The sequence below is a fragment of the Cheilinus undulatus genome, linkage group 12 (assembly GCF_018320785.1).
Source record: "Cheilinus undulatus linkage group 12, ASM1832078v1, whole genome shotgun sequence".
NCBI classification, from domain to species: Eukaryota; Metazoa; Chordata; class Actinopteri; order Labriformes; family Labridae; genus Cheilinus; species Cheilinus undulatus.
Genome location: NC_054876.1, coordinates 48753626 through 48774041, shown reverse-complemented (window position 1 = coordinate 48774041; position 20416 = coordinate 48753626). Strand labels below are relative to the sequence as shown.

General features: G+C 37.1%; 1 protein-coding gene across 2 annotated transcripts in view; it reads right to left on the bottom strand.

Annotated features, from left to right (window-relative positions):
* Positions 1-20416, bottom strand: part of camk2a (calcium/calmodulin-dependent protein kinase II alpha) — a 44421-nt gene that overhangs the window by 18202 nt on the left and 5803 nt on the right. For both annotated transcript variants that reach the window (XM_041801123.1, XM_041801124.1), the window contains exons 3-5: positions 12912-12971; positions 2217-2271; positions 32-97 (exon numbers count right to left, since the gene is read on the bottom strand). In XM_041801123.1, the coding sequence (XP_041657057.1) occupies positions 32-97; positions 2217-2271; positions 12912-12971 (181 nt within the window). The remainder of the gene's footprint in view (positions 1-31; positions 98-2216; positions 2272-12911; positions 12972-20416) is intronic.

Sequence of the window (20416 nt, the reverse complement as noted above, 5' to 3'; positions counted from 1 at the left end):
TGGAGAATTTAACGCCGTTTCGGTGTCTTACCTGGCGTCAGCTTCACTGTAATATTCTCTCGCTACAATATCTTCAAATAGCTCTCCACCTGTTACCCTGCACACAGACACAGAAATGAAGGTTATATGGAGATTTTACTGGAAGAAAACTGTAAGTGTACAGTGACACATTTAGCCTTTGCCTAATTCACCCCTTTGAATTAGTACTGCAAGCAGCTTCAATTCACATGCTAAGATCCGGAGCTGGAGGCTAGTGGCGCTTCTTTAACAGTTTTTCTCTCTCATGTAGTTTTCAACACAAATTTAACATGCAACTCAGCAAATAAATCATGTAGGGTCAGATTGACATGACAAATGGGGGTCAAGACAGGCCAACGTGCAAGGATGAATTGTAAAGTAAAAGACAGTCTTCAAAGGCAGGGATGGAATGTTTCATTAACATTAAAGTTTGATGTCTTCGAAGGTAGGAATGGAATGTTTCATAAACATTAAAGGATAATGTCTTCAAAGTAAGGATGGAATGTTAAATAATCATTAAAGGATAACATCTTCAAAGGCAGGATTGGACTGTTTCATAAACATTAAAGAATTAAATCTTCAAAGGCAGGGATGGAATGTTTCATAAACATTAAAGAAATACATCTTCAAAGGCAGGAATGAAATGTTTCATAAATATTAAAGAATTAAAACTTCAAAGGCAGGGATGGAATGTTTCATAAACATTAGAGGAAAACATCTTCAAAGGCAGGAATGAAATGTTTCATAAATATTAAAGAATTAAAACTTCAAAGGCAGGGTTGGAATGTTTCATAAACATTAAAGAATTAAATCTTCAAAGGCAGGGATGGAATGTTTCATAAACATAAAGAAATACATCTTCAAAGGCAGGAATGAAATGTTTCATAAATATTAAAGAATTAAAACTTCAAAGGCAGGGATGGAATGTTTCATAAACATTAAAGAATTACATCTTCAAAGGCAGGAATGAAATGTTTCATAAATATTAAAGAATAACATTTATAAAGGCAGGGATAAAATGTTAAACAAAAGCATAACATCATAAGATTCAGGGATGGAATGTTAAATAAACAAAAAAGATTTACATCATCAGACGCAGGGATGGAATGTTTCATAAATGTAAAAGGATGTCTTCAAAGGTAGAGATGAAATGTTTAATACACATTAAAAGATAACGTCTTCAAAGGCAGGGACGGAATGTTTTATAGCCATTAAAGTATTACATCTTCAGATGCAGGGATGGAATGTTTCATTAACAATAAAGTATAATGTCTTCAAAGGCAGGGATTGAATGTTTCATAAACATTGAAGAATTACATCTTCAGAGGCAGGGATGGAATGTTTAATAAACATTAAAGAATTACATTTATAAAGGCAAGGATAGTATCTTAAATAAATGTAAAAGAATAATGTCTTCAAAGGTAGGGAGGAAATATTTAATACTCATTAAAGGAAGACGTCTTCAAAGGCAGGGATGGAATGTTTAATAAATATTAAAGGATAATGTCTTCAAGTAAGGGATGGAATTTTAAATAAACATTAAAGGAAAACGTCTTCAAAGTTAGGGATGGAATGTTTTATAAACATTAAAATATGTCTTCAACGGCAGGGAGGGAATGTTTCATAAACATTAGAGTATAATGTCTTCAAAGTTAGGGATGGAATGTTTAATAAACATTAAAGGAAAAAGTCTTCAAAGTTAGGAATGGAATGTTTGATAAACATGAAAGTATAACATCTTTAAAGTTAGGGATGGAATGTGTTATAGGGTTTGATGACATCATCTTTCTAAAGCCTATTAAATACTTTAAAAGATGACATCATCAAAGCAAATGATGGAATGTTGGTGAAGCTGTTTGTATATCAGTGTTGTAATGTTGTCATGTCATATTCATGCTTGTAAAGAACACACATGTTTACCAGGTAGCTCATTAATCCTCTAGGTACTGGTTAAACTGAATGAATCTCAGTTCAATGTGTCTAGGTTGGTGCTGCCAACTCTCCGTCTCAGCTAATTCACCCTCTTTTCATTTACAACACCAGCAGCTACACTGTGCATAGCGTGCTGGGTTACTAAGGCCAAAAGCTCAGTGTGTCATACTCATGCATGTTAAGAAAATGATGAAATCACTCATATGGAACACAAACCAAGTATTAAAGAGCATGAAATCATATTAGATAATAGAGAACAGACTCACAGGTCAAAGATGAGGTAATGATGAGCCTCCTCTGAAATGCTGTCATGTAGCCGAACTGAAAGAAAGAATTATATCATTTTTCAGTAGAGGTATTTCTACCTGACAGTTGGGTTTATAAACTTCTTCCACAAGGACCTACACCTGTGTTATAAATGTCCACATCTAAGAATAGATCGTCCCTGGTTCTGGTTGGATTGGGAGGATAGGGTGTCCTGATTGTACTTGGACTACAAGGGTGGGGTTTCCCAAATTTTTGATAGTTTAGAAGGGGAGGTGTTGGACCAGAAGTGTATTGTGCTCTAATTCTTGTTAGATTGAAATGGTAAAGTGCTCCGATTCTTACTGGAATGGAGAGGTTTGGGTGCCTCAATTTATGATGGATCACAGTGGAAGGCGGCCCTGTTCTCCTTAGAGTTGAAGTGTAGGGTGGCCCAGTTCACGTTGGAATTGCAGGGTAGAGTGTCCTTAATTCTAGCTGGATCTGAAAGGAATGGGTGCACCTGTTGTAGTTGGATCTGGACGGTGGGTAGGGGTGCACCTGTTCTAGCTGGATCTTAAGGGTAGGAGTGTCCTGTTCTTGCTGGATCTGAAAGGAATGGGTGCACCTGTTGTAGTTGGATCTGGACGGTGGGTAGGGGTGCACCTGTTCTAGCTGGATCTTAAGGGTAGGAGTGCACCTGTTCTTGCTGGATCTGGAGGGTGGGGGTGCACCTGTTCTTGCTGGATCTGGAGGGTATGGGTGCACCTGTTCTAGCTGGATCTGGAGGGTAGGGGTGCACCTGTTGTAGTTGGATCTGGAGGGTATGGGTGCATCTGTTCTAGCTGGATCTGGAGGGTGGGGGGGCTCCTGTTCTTGCTGGATCTGGAGGGTAGGGGTGCACCTGTTGTAGTTGGATCTGGAGGGTAGGGGTGCACCTGTTCTTGCTGGATCTTGGGGGTGGGGGTGCACCTGTTCTTGCTGGATCTGGAGGGTAGGGGTGCACCTGTTCTAGTTGGATCTGGAGGGTAGGGGTGCACCTGTTGTAGTTCGATCTGGAGGGTATGGGTGCACCTGTTGTAGCTGGATCTGGAAGGTGGGGGTGCACCTGTTCTAGCTGGATCTGGAGGGTGGGGGTGCACCTGTTCTAGCTGGATCTGGAGGGTGGGGGTGCACCTGTTCTAGCTGGATCTGGAGGGTGGGGGTGCACCTGTTCTAGTTGGATCTGGAGGGTAGGGGTGCACCTGTTCTAGTTGGATCTGGAGGGTAGGGTTGTCCTGATTTCTACTGGGATGGATGGGAAGACCACTGTATAGGCTCACTGTTAGTGTCTTATTTGTTCTTCTGACTCTAACAGACATTTGGATTTATTCATAATTTTATCACACAGTAATCCACCCGTTCATAGTCCCAGTCTGTCTATAAAGTTGTATCGTACTACCATTAGACTGATATGAAGACATTTGGGGACTTTCTGAGGGACTTGGACCACGGTGTTGTGACCAGGGGTCCATGGGGACTTTTCAGATAACCGAGATCTGTTTCTATGCTGTTCCATTTACTTTAGTCCCCTTACTGATATTCACATACATGTCTAAATCATTGACATATACTTCATACTTGATGCACATCTTTTAGGACTTTATCTGGAGGTCCCTTGGAACCCGAGGCCCCTGGAGGTGGCCTACCTTTGCCTGATGGTAAATGCAGTGATGGGGATGATGAAGATGAAAAAGCTGTCTGTTGCTGCTCTCTGCATAGATTGTATAATAGGATATATAACAAGCTGCCTACATCCACACTGATCCCTCTGCTGCTCTGTGTGGGAGTGTTGGAGAGAAAAACCTGATTATTGCTCTCTGAGTGCTTTCACACAGGTACGACTGTGGCTGTGTGCTTGTGTAGTTGTGTATGTGCTTGTGTAGTTGTGTATGTGCTTGTGTAGTTGTGTATGTGCTTGTGTAGTTGTGTGGTTGTGTAGGAGGAGAGAGGGTTTGATGCCTTCACCTAAGGACACAGTTTCCTAGCAACACACACACATGGAGTTATGTAACACTCCTCAGTATCTGCGGAGCATCACCTGCCCACACAGCGCTCTGATTGGATGCTGGGCTCAGCTGCTGCATGCTGATTGGTTGTTTGGTCCTGGTGAGGTCATATTTGAACACCTTCCTGTCTGTAGATCCGTTTGACTTTAATAAAGTTTGTTTAATGATCACATCATCAGCCCCCTCCATCAGCCCTCATCTTCCTGCGGGGCTTTTATTGTGAAGTATCACAGGAAATATTGTTCAGTCATTGGGAACAACTGCTCCAGCCTTTTCCCGCACTCTGACTTTAACACATGATTTGAGTTTCATATGCTGGACGTGACATCACAGGAACATGGCTGCCATGGTTATATGGTTGATTTGGACCTACTAATGAGTAATACCTTGGGATGTCTAATGATGGACATTTTTAATCGCGATTAATCTCTGAATTTCTGTAGTTCATCGCAATAATAGCATCTTTTTTTGGTCTTTAAAAATGTCACGATTTTGCATTGTAAACTGTTGTTGTGTCCTGTAGTATTTCTCTGTCCTAAAGTACGGCTGGGTCAAGGATGACATCATCAAAGCAAAGGATGGAATGTTGGTAAAGCTGGGGATGTTGGAGCCTTTTTCCCTACATTTTTGACAAATAGAAGGCAAAATTTGGCAACTTTTGAAGAACTGTGTGGAACTGACGAGAAGCAAGGGTTTCCCTTTATAATGGATGGAATCATCTTATACAGCAAAGATGGAATGTTTTAAAAGCTTTACAGGATGACATCCTCTTCAAAGGCAAGTATAAAATGTTTTATAAGCTTTAAAGGATTACATCCTCTTTAAATGCAAGGATGGAATGTTTAAAAAAACTTTAACGGATGACATCCTGTTTCAAGGCAAGGATAGAAAGTTTTAAAAGCTTTAAAGGATGACATACTTTTCAAAAGCAAGGATGGAATGTTTTATAAGCTTTAAAGGAAACCATCATCTTCAAAAGCAAGGATGGAATGTTTTATAAGCTTTAAAGGAAACCATCATCTTCAAAGGCAAGGATGGAATGTTTTACACTCTTTCAGCCATTCTCTTAAAAGGCAAAGGTTTTTCAGCAGTAGAAGAAGTCTTAGAAGTAGTAGTAGTAGTACAGGTTTGCCCTGATTAGAGAATTAGTATTCTGGTATTTCAGCAGCAGCAGCAGCAGCAGTAGTAGTTGTAGTATTAGTACAGGTATGGGTTAAACGAAGTAATGGTATTCTGATATTTCAGCAGTAGTACTAGTACTGTAGGTAGTAGTAGAAGTAGTAGTAGTACAGGTATGGCCTAAATGGAGTAATGGTTCTCTGATATTTCAGCCATAGTAGTAGTAGTTCTAGTAGTAGTTCTAGTAGTAGTTCTAGTAGTAGTAGTAGTAGTAGTAGTAGTAGTAGTACAGGTATGGCCTAAATGGAGTAATGGTTCTGTGGTATTTCAGTAGTAGTTCTGGTAGTAGTAGTAGTTGAAGTACAGGTAGGGCCTGATTGGAGTATTTGTGTTCTTCTGGGGTGTTTCAGCAGAGGTATCTCCTCGCTGGTGTTCCTCTCTCTGTGTTTCCTGACTTCAAACAGACGCTCTAACAGTGAATTATTCATTCAGGTGTTCTCCTCCTCACTGCCTCTCTCATGTGTCAATCGGTTGACATGAAACACTCTGGCGCTCTGATGTTTCTGGCGCTTCTGACGGGTAAAATTAACCAAAGAGGAGGAAAAACAAACACGCAGCTTGAATCTGGAGTCAGCCTCATTCTTTATCATCACTGACAGAGAAAGGTCAGTGAAATCAGGAATGCTAATATCTCATTAGCAGCTGCTAACAGGCCCTTAACCCCCCCCCCCCCGTCTCCCCTGTGCAACTCCTAAAAGAGGACGAGAGATGAACCAACATGACCCTGGTGTCAAAAACCCTGTTTCTACAGCCTAATAAAGTCTCTAAAGGATGATGTCATCAAAGGAAGAGGATGGAATGTTTTGAAAACTTTGATTGATGACTTTATCAGAGGCAGAGGATGGAATGTTTTGAAAACTGTCACTGACGACTTTATCAAATGCAGAGGATGAAATGTTTTATAAACTTTAAAGACAGAGATCAAATGAAAAATGGGCTCTAATTGTCAGTCTGAGACAAATATTTAAAGATCTCTAAAGACAGTCACATTCCCATCACTCTGAATGAGGTGGAACGAACATAAAGACATGGTCTTAGTTTACTAACAGAATACAGGCAGCTATACCTGGTTTTATAGCATGTGCTTTAACGTGTGCCAGTATGTGTTGCATCTACACAACCAATCCAGTCCAGATGAAGTCATCCCAGACCACCTCTGTAACGTCTGAGCTATCAGGTATCAAACTGTTCCCATCACACATTGAAGTGTGTCTGCAGAAAGCATTCAGGATTACCACTTAGATCCTGTATGACCATCACTGATATAAATCCAACTTAAAGCTCTGTATAAATGGGGTTTCAGCTAGACTGGTGATCTATGACAATGGGCCAATCCATACAGCTCAGTTCTGTGTTTATAACAAGCACATGCATGCTATGCCCCTGCCTTCACTTCTCTATCTCTGTCTCTACAGAAGCATCCTGTTGAGCTGTGTGTCCACTTAAAGCACGACTCGGTCTGATCCCTTCAGCTGTGAGGAATAAAATCCTGCTGCTGCTGCTGCCTTCACATTCTGCCCACAGGCTTCATCTGCAGCACTGACAGCATGTCTCCACTCTCAGCATGTTCATACTGAGCCCGAGGAAAAGACTGCAAAGACTGCACATATGAACAAGTGAGAGGAAGAGACATTTCGCACAGCAATCACAACCATCATTTTAAAGTCTCAGAGCTGGCCAATCATGACTCTGGATTATTTACTGATTTCCTTTAATACCAAAAATAGCACACAAACTCCTGCAGACAGTCTGAATTATACAAGATATTAAGGCAAGATTCCAATGAGTGAAGCTTAAGCAAAATACACTTCAAACCATTAGAATGAACTTTACAAGGATTCACATGACCAGACGAGGTGTTGAACGTCTCATCAAGGAAAAACACATCAGATCAATATGATATTTACAGCTGATATAGACTGATATTACAGCTGGTATAGACTGATATTTACAGCTGATATAGACTGATAATTACAGCTGATATAGACTGATATTTACAGCTAATAGCAACTGATATTTACAGCTGATATAGACTGATATTTACAGCTGATATAGACTGATATTTACAGCTAATAGCGACTGATATAACAGCTGGTATAGACTGATATTTACAGCTGATAGCAACTGATATTTACAGCTGATATAGACTGATATTTACAGCTGATATAGACTGATATTTACAGCTGATATAGACTGATATTTACAGCTGATATAGACTGATATTTACAGCTGATATAGACTGATATTTACAGCTGATATAGACTGATATTTACAGCTGATAGCAACTGATATTTACAGCTGATATAGACTGATATTTACAGCTGATATAGACTGATATTTACAGCTGATATAGACTGATATTTACAGCTGATATAGACTGATATTTACAGCTGATATAGACTGATATTTACAGCTGATATAGACTGATATTTACAGCTGATATAGACTGATATTTACAGCTGATATAGACTGATATTTACAGCTGATATAGACTGATATTTACAGCTGATATAGACTGATATTTACAGCTGATAGCAACTGATATTTACAGCTGATATAGACTGATATTTACAGCTGATACAGAATTATATTTAAAACTGATATAGACTGAAAATTACAGCTGATATAGACTGATATTTACAGCTAATAGCAACTGATATTTACAGCTGATATAGACTGATATTTACAGCTAATAGCAACTGATATTTACAGCTGATATAGACTGAAATTTACAGCTGATATAGACTGATATTTACAGCTGGTATAGACTGATATTTACAGCTGATAGCAACTGATATTTACAGCTGATATAGACTGATATTTACAGCTGATATAGACTGATATTTACAGCTAATAGCAACTGATATTTACAGCTGTTATAGACTGATATTTACAGCTGATAGCAACTGATATTTACAGCTGATATAGACTGATATTGACAGCTGATACAGAATTATATTTAAAACTGATATAGACTGAAAATTACAGCTGATATAGACTGATATTTACAGCTAATAGCAACTGATATTTACAGCTGATATAGACTGATATTTACAGCTAATAGCAACTGATATTTACAGCTGATATAGACTGAAATTTACAGCTGATATAGACTGATATTTACAGCTGTTATAGACCGATATTTACAGCTAATACCAACTGATATTTACAGCTGATATAGACTGAAATTTACAGCTGATATAGACTGATATTTACAGCTGTTATAGACTGATATTTACAGCTGATAGAAACTGATATTTACAGCTGATACAGAATTATATTTAAAACTGATATAGACTGAAAATTACAGCTGATATAGACTGATATTTACAGCTAATAGCAACTGATATTTACAGCTGATATAGACTGATAATTACAGCTGATATAGACTGAAAATTACAGCTGATATAGACTGATATTTACAGCTGATATAGACTGATAATTACAGCTGATATAGACTGATAATTACAGCTGATATAGACTGATATTTACAGCTGATATAGACTGATATTTACAGCTGATATAGACTGATATTTACAGCTGATATAGACTGATATTTACAGCTAATAGCAACTGATATTTACAGCTGATATAGACTGAAATCTACAGCTGATATAGACTGATATTTACAGCTGTTATAGACTGATATTTACAGCTAATAGCAACTGATATTTACAGCTGATATAGACTGAAATTTACAGCTGATATAGACTGATATTTACAGCTGATATAGACTGATAATTACAGCTGATATAGACTGATATTTACAGCTGATATAGACTGATATTTACAGCTAATAGCAACTGATATTTACAGCTGATATAGACTGATATTTACAGCTGATATAGACTGATATTTACAGCTGATATAGTCTGATATTTACAGCTGATATTGGTGGATATTAATAGCTGATATTGGTGGATATTAATAGCTGATATAGACTGATATTTACAGCTGATATAGACTGATATTTACAGCTAATAGCGACTGATATTTACAGCTGATATAGACTGAAATTTACAGCTGATATAGACTGATATTTACAGCTGTTATAGACTGATATTTACAGCTGATAGCAACTGATATTTACAGCTGATATAGACTGATATTTACAACTGATACAGAATTATATTTAAAACTGATATAGACTGAAAATTACAGCTGATATAGACTGATATTTACAGCTAATTGCAACTGATATTTACAGCTGATATAGACTGATATTTACAGCTGATATAGACTGATAATTACAGCTGTTATAGACTGATATTTACAGCTGATAGCAACTGATATTTACAGCTGATATAGACTGATATTTACAGCTGATACAGAATTATATTTAAAACTGATATAGACTGAAAATTACAGCTGATATAGACTGATAATTACAGCTGATATAGACTGAAAATTACAGCTGATATAGACTGATATTTACAGCTAATAGCAACTGATATTTACAGCTGTTATAGACTGATATTTACAGCTGATAGCAACTGATATTTACAGCTGATATAGACTGATATTTACAGCTGATACAGAATTATATTTAAAACTGATATAGACTGAAAATTACAGCTGATATAGACTGATATTTACAGCTAATAGCAACTGATATTTACAGCTGATATAGACTGATATTTACAGCTAATAGCAACTGATATTTACAGCTGATATAGACTGATATTTACAGCTGATATAGACTGATATTTACAGCTGTTATAGACTGATATTTACAGCTGATAGCAACTGATATTTACAGCTGATATAGACTGATATTTACAGCTGATACAGAATTATATTTAAAACTGATATAGACTGAAAATTACAGCTGATATAGACTGATATTTACAGCTAGTAGCGACTGATATAACAGCTGGTATAGACTGAAATTTACAGCTGATATAGACTGATATTTACAGCTGATATAGACTGATATTTACAGCTGTTATAGACTGATATTTACAGCTAGTAGCGACTGATATAACAGCTGGTATAGACTGAAATTTACAGCTGATATAGACTGATATTTACAGCTGATATAGACTGATATTTACAGCTGTTATAGACTGATATTTACAGCTGATAGCAACTGATATTTACAGCTGATATAGACTGATATTTACAGCTGATACAGAATTATATTTAAAACTGATATAGACTGAAAATTACAGCTGATATAGACTGATATTTACAGCTGATATAGACTGATATTTACAGCTGATATAGACTGATAATTACAGCTAATAGCGACTGATATTTACAGCTGATATAGACTGATATTTACAGCTGATATAGACTGATATTTACAGCTGATATAGAATTATATTTACAGCTTGTATAGACTGATATTTACAGCTGATATAGTCTGATATTTACAGCTGATATAGTCTGATATTTACAGCTGATATTGGTGGATATTAATAGCTGATATAGACTGATATTTACAGCTGATATAGACTGATATTTACAGCTAATAGCGACTGATATTTACAGCTGGTATAGACTGAAATTTACAGCTGATATAGAATTATATTTACAGCTTGTATAGACTGATATTTACAGCTGATATAGTCTGATATTTACAGCTGATATAGTCTGATATTTACAGCTGATATTGGTGGATATTAATAGCTGATATAGACTGATATTTACAGCTGATATAGACTGATATTTACAGCTAATAGCGACTGATATTTACAGCTGTTATAGACTGATATTTACAGCTGATAGCAACTGCAGCTGATATAGACTGATATTTACAGCTGATATAGACTGATATTTACAGCTGTTATAGACTGATATTTACAGCTGATAGCAACTGATATTTACAGCTGATATAGACTGATATTTACAGCTGATACAGAATTATATTTAAAACTGATATAGACTGAAAATTACAGCTGATATAGACTGATATTTACAGCTGATATAGACTGATATTTACAGCTGATATAGACTGATAATTACAGCTAATAGCGACTGATATTTACAGCTGATATAGACTGATATTTACAGCTGATATAGACTGATATTTACAGCTGATATAGAATTATATTTACAGCTTGTATAGACTGATATTTACAGCTGATATAGTCTGATATTTACAGCTGATATAGTCTGATATTTACAGCTGATATAGTCTGATATTTACAGCTGATATTGGTGGATATTAATAGCTGATGTAGACTGATATTTTCAGCTGATGTAGACTGATATATACAGCTGGTATATGGCAACGTTTCCAGCAGCTATGTTGATATTGCAGTCGATAGGTTTATGCCACACTGCATCCAGACCATCAGGACACTACAACAGAGTACAATAGACGTTGGGTTGTCTGCATAGTTTACCTGAATCAACCAACTACCATGACTCATCCATGGTAGTTAACCCTTCAAAAGGGTAAACCTGGTGCCTTGTGCTCCAAGAGGTATTAAAACATAATCCTTAAATGTGTGCATCTAATATGAGGATTTTGTCAAAGTTTCCTTTCAGTGATTCCACAAGCTGGCTGCAGATCTTCACTGTAAGGCATCCTATGAACATGTCAATGCACCAAACCCTTGTAGTCCACCAGAATACATCTAATGCTGGTTAGAATTACTCCCTCAGGGTAGAGGAAAGGCTAGGGTTAGGGTCAGTTCTAAATCCACAGAAAAATCACTGAGAGATCGTGGTGTAAAAGGGTATGAGAGAAGAGGGTACAACATAAGAGGTCTCTAGGCTGCAGCATTACCGGTCTCCTTGAGGGAGGCCTGACAGTGGAGATCTGCAGCCTGACCCCTCTAAATAATTTAAGAATGTTAATGGGGGGTAAAGAGTGAATAAAATATCATCCAAAGAGATTAAGAGAAATACATTCCCTGAGGCGGACCCCTGACCACAAATTCAAGGTCCAAGCTGCTCAAAAAGCCCCAAATGTGTTCATATCAGTCTAATGATAGTACAGTAGATCCCTATGGACAGACTGGTGGTAAAATGGATCAATAAATCCTAACATCTGATTTGAGTCGGGAGAACAGATATGTCACCAATGGTGAGCATCCATTTTTATAACCAAGTCTGCATGATAAGGACTTTTGGATATTTGGGGATTTAGATTTATCATTTGGGTATGTCCTGTAGTCCTCTGGCTTTGGGACCTGAAAAGAGTTGCTTCAGAATATTTGGTTCACTCACTGTGATCACGTAGGTGTCTGTTTGGGGCCTCTGTTATTGAAACTGACCCTGCACAGGTGCTAATTCGCCAACAGTCTACCAGCATGAATCCTCTGCTCCTCTGGCATTTTTCTCTGATGGCCTTCTGTAGTTACTGCATCAGTTATAAAAATGAAATACAATTAAATTTAAACTGATTTAAACGTAGGTGTCAGCCAAGATCCTCATCTTCTCTATTATATAGAGTAGCAGGAAGCATTCTTGCTCAACAAGGGGTGGAGCCATGATAGTGTGACATCACGTTAAAGCTATAAACACTGTAGTTGTACTCACCGATGTTGGGGTGCTTCAGTAAACGACAGATACGGGCTTCACGGTCCAACTTCTGATGATCTGCAAACACAGACAATATTGATCAGAGATCAAAGTATTGATCAGGTTTGATAGATTGGAGTTTGTCTAGTGAAAAAAAAACACTTTCTTAACAGAGAATGCTTTTCTAGACAGGTCTGCATGATGAAGGGAGAGGATGGAATGTTTTAAAAGCTTTGATGACATCATCTTCAAAGGAGGAAGATGGAATGTTTTATAAGCTTTGGTGATATCTACAAACAAAAGAGAATGGAATGTTTTATAAGCTTTGGTGGCATCATCTTCAATGGAAGAGAATGGAATGTTTTATAAGCCGTGATGACATCATCTTCAAAGGAAGAGAATGGAATGTTTTATAAACTTTGGTGGCATCATCTTCAATGGAAGAGAATGGAATGTTTTATAAGCTTTGGTGGCATCATCTTTAATTGAAGAGAATGGAATGTTTTATAAGCTTTGGTGGCATCATCTTCAAAGGAGGGTAATAGAATGTTAAGCTTTGGTGGCATCATCTTCAATGGAAGAGAATGGAATGTTTTATAAGCTTTGGTGGCATCATCTTCAAAGGAGGGTAATAGAATGTTAAGCTTTGGTGGCATCATCTTCAATGGAAGAGAATGGAATGTTTTATAAGCCTTGATGACATCATCTTCAAAGGAAGAGAATGGAATGTTTTATAAGCTTTGGTGGCATCATCTTCAATGGAAGAGAATGGAATGTTTTATAAGCTTTGGTGGCATCATCTTTAATTGAGGAGAATGGAATGTTTTATAAGCTTTGGTGGCATCATCTTCAAAGGAGGGGAATAGAATGTTAAGCTTTGGTGGCATCATCTTCAATGGAAGAGAATGGAATGTTTTATAAGCTTTGGTGGCATCATCTTTAATTGAAGAGAATGGAATGTTTTATAAGCTTTGGTGGCATCATCTTCAAAGGAGGGTAATAGAATGTTAAGCTTTGGTGGCATCATCTTCAATGGAAGAGAATGGAATGTTTTATAAGCCTTGATGACATCATCTTCAAAGGAAGAGAATGGAATGTTTTATAAGCTTTGGTGGCATCATCTTCAATGGAAGAGAATGGAATGTTTTATAAGCTTTGGTGGCATCATCTTTAATTGAGGAGAATGGAATGTTTTATAAGCTTTGGTGGCATCATCTTCAAAGGAGGGGAATAGAATGTTAAGCTTTGGTGGCATCATCTTCAATGGAAGAGAATGGAATTTTTTATAAGCTTTGGTGGCATCATCTTCAATGGAACAGGAAGGAATGTTTTATAAGCTTTGATGACATCATCTTCACAGGAAGAGAATGGAATGTTTTATAAGCCTTGATGACATCATCTTCAAAGGAGGAGAATGGAATGTTTTACAAGCTTTGGTGGCATCATCTTCAATGGAAGAGAATGGAATGTTTTATAAGCTTCGATGACATCATCTTCAGAGGAGGAGAATTGTATGTTTCATAAGCTTTGGTGGCATCATCTTCAATGGAAGAGTACAGAATGTTTTAAAAGCTCTGGTGACATCATCTTCAAATGCAGAGGGCAGAATTTTGTTGTAGGTGGGGATGTTTTGGCTCTTTCCCTTCTTTTTTTTGAGACAGCAGGGAAGAACAGAAGTGGGCTGAGTGGGCTGGGCTTCAAAAGATGAATACAGAGGTTAGAGTCCTCAACGTGATTCTGACGCTGTTTAATGCAGTGATACCTGTAAATCCAACACCAGTTAAACCATGACACCCCTTCTGTACATCAGACAAAATACATGATATAAAGGTGACATTTAAGTCAGATCCGCAGGCTCTGTTTTTTTCCTGGGACTTTTCAAAAAAGGAATTTTAATGCGATCAAGTATTTTATGATTATTTAAAACTATGCTGTGTTGGTGGTTTCAGTAGCAGTTTACTTGTGACGGTTACTAGTTAGATTTCATGCTTGAGCACTCTGTGCCACTGAAGTGAAGGGAAAATGAACTGAAAGCCTAAAACATGGAATAAAGATTGGAAGGCTGAATGAAATAAAGAAGCTGATTCACACTGAAATATCTGAATATGTTGGGAATATTTTAAAACTTTAGTGGAGTTTCTGACTGGAAGTATGAATGAGGATCGAACAATGTTAAAATTTGCCTATTTTGAATATTATAAGCATTAATTTTAATAGTCCCACTTTTTTGTAAATAAATGAATATCTCTGAAGGGTTGAATGCCATCTAATTGAAAGGGGATTCTAATGTTGTCTTAATCATGATGAATATTTTGGCCTTTGAATTGTTTGAATCTGCTGAATGTTGTGGAAGAAGCGAGCCAAAATAAGAACATATGCTGTGAATGCTTTGCAGCATACACAGCAACTATATAGAATAACTAGAGCCCACTGCAGATCTCTGACTATCATCCTCCTGATAATTATACATGTAGAAAAACCAGGGCCCACAGTAGATCTCTGACCATCATCATCCTGATATTTATACATGTAGAAAAACCAGGACCCACAGTAGATTTCTGACTATCATCATCCTGATAATTATATATGTAGAAAAACCAGGGCCCACAGTAGATCTCGGACTATCATCATCCTGATAATTATACATATAGAAAAACCAGGGCCCACAGTAGATCTCTGACTATCATCATCCTGATAATTATACATATAGGAAAACCAGGGCCCACAGTAGATCTCTGACCATCATCATCCTGATAATTATACATATAGAAAAACCAGGGCCCACAGTAGATCTCTGACTATCATCATCCTGATAATTATACATATAGAAAAACCAGGGCCCACAGTAGATCTCTGACCATCATCATCCTGATAATTATACATATAGAAAAACCAGGGCCCACAGTAGATCTCTGACCATCATCATCCTGATAATTATACATATAGAAAAACCAGGGCCCACAGTAGATCTCTGACTATCATCATCCTGATAATTATACATATAGGAAAACCAGGGCCCACAGTAGATCTCTGACTATCATCATCCTGATAATTATACATATAGAAAAACCAGAGCCCACAGTAGATCTCTGACTATCATCATCCTGATAATTATACATATAGGAAAACCAGAGCCCACAGTAGATCTCTGACCATCATCATCCTGATAATTATACATATAGGAAAACCAGGGCCCACAGTAGATCTCTGACTATCATCATCCTGATAATTATACATATAGGAAAACCAGGGCCCACAGTAGATCTCTGACTATCATCATCCTGATAATTATACATATAGAAAAACCAGGGCCCACAGTAGATCTCTGACTATCATCATCCTGATAATTATACATATAGAAAAACCAGGGCCCACAGTAGATCTCTGACTATTATCATCCTGATAATTATACATATAGAAAAACCAGGGCCCACAGTAGATCTCTGACTATCATCATCCTGATAATTATACATATAGAAAAACCAGGGCCCACAGTAGATCTCTGACTATCATCATCCTGATAATTATACATATAGGAAAACCAGGGCCCACAGTAGATCTCTGACTATCATCATCCTGATAATTATACATATAGGAAAACCAGGGCCCACAGTAGATCTCTGACTATCATCATCCTGATAATTATACATATAGAAAAACCAGGGCCCACAGTAGATCTCTGACTATCATCATCCTGATAATTATACATATAGAAAAACCAGGGCCCACAGTAGATCTCTGACTATTATCATCCTGATAATTATACATATAGGAAAACCAGGGCCCACAGTAGATCTCTGACTATTATCATCCTGATAATTATACATATAGAAAAACCAGGGCCCACAGTAGATCTCTGACTATCATCATCCTGATAATTATACATATAGAAAAACCAGGGCCCACAGTAGATCTCTGACTATCATCATCCTGATAATTATACATATAGAAAAACCAGGGCCCACAGTAGATCTCTGACTATTATCATCCTGATAATTATACATATAGAAAAACCAGGGCCCACAGTAGATCTCTGACTATCATCATCCTGATAATTATACATATAGGAAAACCAGGGCCCACAGTAGATCTCTGACTATCATCATCCTGATAATTATACATATAGGAAAACCAGGGCCCACAGTAGATCTCTGACTATCATCATCCTGATAATTATACATATAGGAAAACCAGGGCCCACAGTAGATCTCTGACTATCATCATCCTGATAATTATACATATAGAAAAACCAGAGCCCACAGTAGATCTCTGACTATCATCATCCTGATAATTATACATATAGGAAAACCAGAGCCCACAGTAGATCTCTGACCATCATCATCCTGATAATTATACATATAGGAAAACCAGGGCCCACAGTAGATCTCTGACCATCATCATCCTGATAATTATACATATAGGAAAACCAGGGCCCACAGTAGATCTCTGACTATCATCATCCTGATAATTATACATATAGAAAAACCAGGGCCCACAGTAGATCTCTGACTATCATCATCCTGATAATTATACATATAGAAAAACCAGGGCCCACAGTAGATCTCTGACTATTATCATCCTGATAATTATACATATAGAAAAACCAGGGCCCACAGTAGATCTCTGACTATCATCATCCTGATAATTATACATATAGAAAAACCAGGGCCCACAGTAGATCTCTGACTATTATCATCCTGATAATTTTACAGATGATTATGTAACAGTGCTGAAATTCTCTGCAGTGATGTCTCACACACACACACACATATAGAAAAACCACACACACAGTAGATCTCTGACTATCACACACTGATAATTCAACTTTGTAAGGTGTTGCTAAGTAGATTCTCAAAACCATCAGTGATAATTATACAAATATAGAAAAACCAGGGCCCACAGTAGATCTCTGACTATCATCATGGAGATGGAGAACATTTTAGATTTATGGACAGGCTGAATGTTGGAAATCCCATCAGGATTACTGTGCATTATAGAAAAACCAGGGTCCCACTGGTATGAGCCTCTCTGACTATCATCATTAATTAATGGAGTGTTTACATGAGGATCATCGTTGTTCTGCCTTCTTGTAAGGTGTTGCTAAGCAACCGAAGGGATTCTCAAAACCAGAACAGTGATAAAAAAACAAATCAATGGAACCGAGAGAGAGAAGTGACATCTGAGTATGAAAATATGGAGATGGAGAACATTTTGTTTTATCTTATCTTATCTTATCTTATCTTATCTTATCTTATCTATTGTATATAAAGTTTCATATTGCATCATATCCAATCATATCATGTCATGTCTTATGGTATGGTGTTGAATCATTACTGAATTACTGCAATTCTGAATTTATTATACCTATCATATGGTATTGGATCTATTGTATCTATTGTATCATATCGTATCACATCATCTTGTATTGTATCATTTTGTATCATTTTTTATTGTCTTGTATAATTTTGTATAATTTTAATCCTTTTTTATAGTTGTGTATCTTGCCATATTTTATCATTTGTATCCTATCCTATTGTATTCTATTGTATTATCAAATTCTTGTGCAACATTTTGTGTCGTTTTGAATCTCTTTGTATCTACCAATCAAAAAAAACAAAAACAAACAAACAAAAAAAAAAAAAAAAAAAATGCCCAACCAGCAACTTAAGAACTGACAAAACTGATTAGCCAAGCAACCAACTAACCAATCAACACACCAACCAAACAACCCAAACCCTAAAACCAACTGGCTGTGCAAATAAACTAATTATAAACCAACTAAACACCCAACAAACAGACCAAAGAAATTAACAATCAAACAGCCAACCAAACAACCCACCAGCAAACCAACTGACTGACCAAATGGAAAAAAAACAACCAACCAACCAACCAACATAACTGACTAGCCAAGAAAGCAAAAAAACAGTCAACCAACCAAACAACCCACGGCAAATCAATTGACTGACCAACCAACCAACCAACCAACCAAAAAACCCACTGGAAAATCAACTGACTGGCCAAATAAAGAAATTACAAACCAACCAAACAACCAACTGACTGACCAAAGAAATGAACAAACAACCAGCCAACCAACCAACCAAACTACTCGACCAAGACTAAAGAACTGACAAAACTGACTGACAAGCAAGCAGCTCACCAATCAACCAACCAAACAACCCACCAGTAGACCAACTGACTGACTCAATGAATGATTGAATGAATGAATGACCAACCAACTAACCCACCAACCAACCTGCCTCACCAAAAACTTAAGAACCAACAAAACTGACTGGCCATGCAAGCAACAAACCAATCAACCAACCAAAAAATCCACTGGCAAATCAACTGGCTGACCAAATAAAGAAATTACAAACCAACCAACCAAACAACCAAAGAAATGAACAAACAACCAGCCAACCAACCAAACTGCACAACCAACAACTTAAGAACCAACAAAACTGACAAGCCATGCAACAAGCCAAATGACCCACAGGCAAACCAACTGACGGACCAAATGAATGAATGTCAGCCAACCAACCAAGCAGCAGACTGAACAAATGAACAAACAACCAGCCAGCCAACCAACTAACCAACCAACCAACCTGCCTCACCAACAACTGAAGAACCAACAAAACTGACTAACAAACTAGCAACAAACCAATCAATCAGCCAAACAACCTACCGGCAAATCAACTGACTGACCAAATAAACAAATGACTAACCAACTGAACAACCAACCAACCAACCAACCAACCAACAACAAAAATAGAATACACCAACCCAACCAACAAAACTTACTAACCAACAAAGTATGGTTATCATCAAACCAAAGCTAACATTAGCATTTAGCCTCTACCTGTTGAACATCTGTGAGTTTAAGTGGTAGCTCTGGCAGAATGAGCTCGTAAGACACCGATGTTCATTTTTAACTAACTAATGACTCTACAGGTGTAAAGAAATGTTCTGTCATTGTGTTATAGACTTTAGTTTCATTTTTAACTAACTAATGACTCTACAGGTGTAAAGAAATGTTCTGTCATTGTGTTATAGACTTTAGTTTCATTTTTAACTAGCTAATGACTCTACAGGTGTAAAGGAATGTTCTGTCATTATGTTATAGAGTTTAGTTTCATTTTTAACTAGCTAATGACTCTACAGGTGTAAAGGAATGTTCTGTCATTCTCTTATAGACTTTAGTTTCATTTTTAACTAACTAATGACTCTACAGGTGTAAAGGAATGTTCTGTCATTCTCTTATAGACTTTAGTTTCATTTTTAACTAACTAATGACTCTACAGGTGTAAAGGAATGTTCTGTCATTGTGTTATAGAGTTTAGTTTCATTTTTAACTAACTAATGACTCTACAGGTGTAAAGGAATGTTCTGTCATTGTGTCATAGAGTTTAGTTTCATTTTTAACTAACTAATGACTCTACAGGTGTAAAGGAATGTTCTGTCATTCTCTTATAGACTTTAGTTTCATTTTTAACTAACTAATGACTCTACAGGTGTAAAGGAATGTT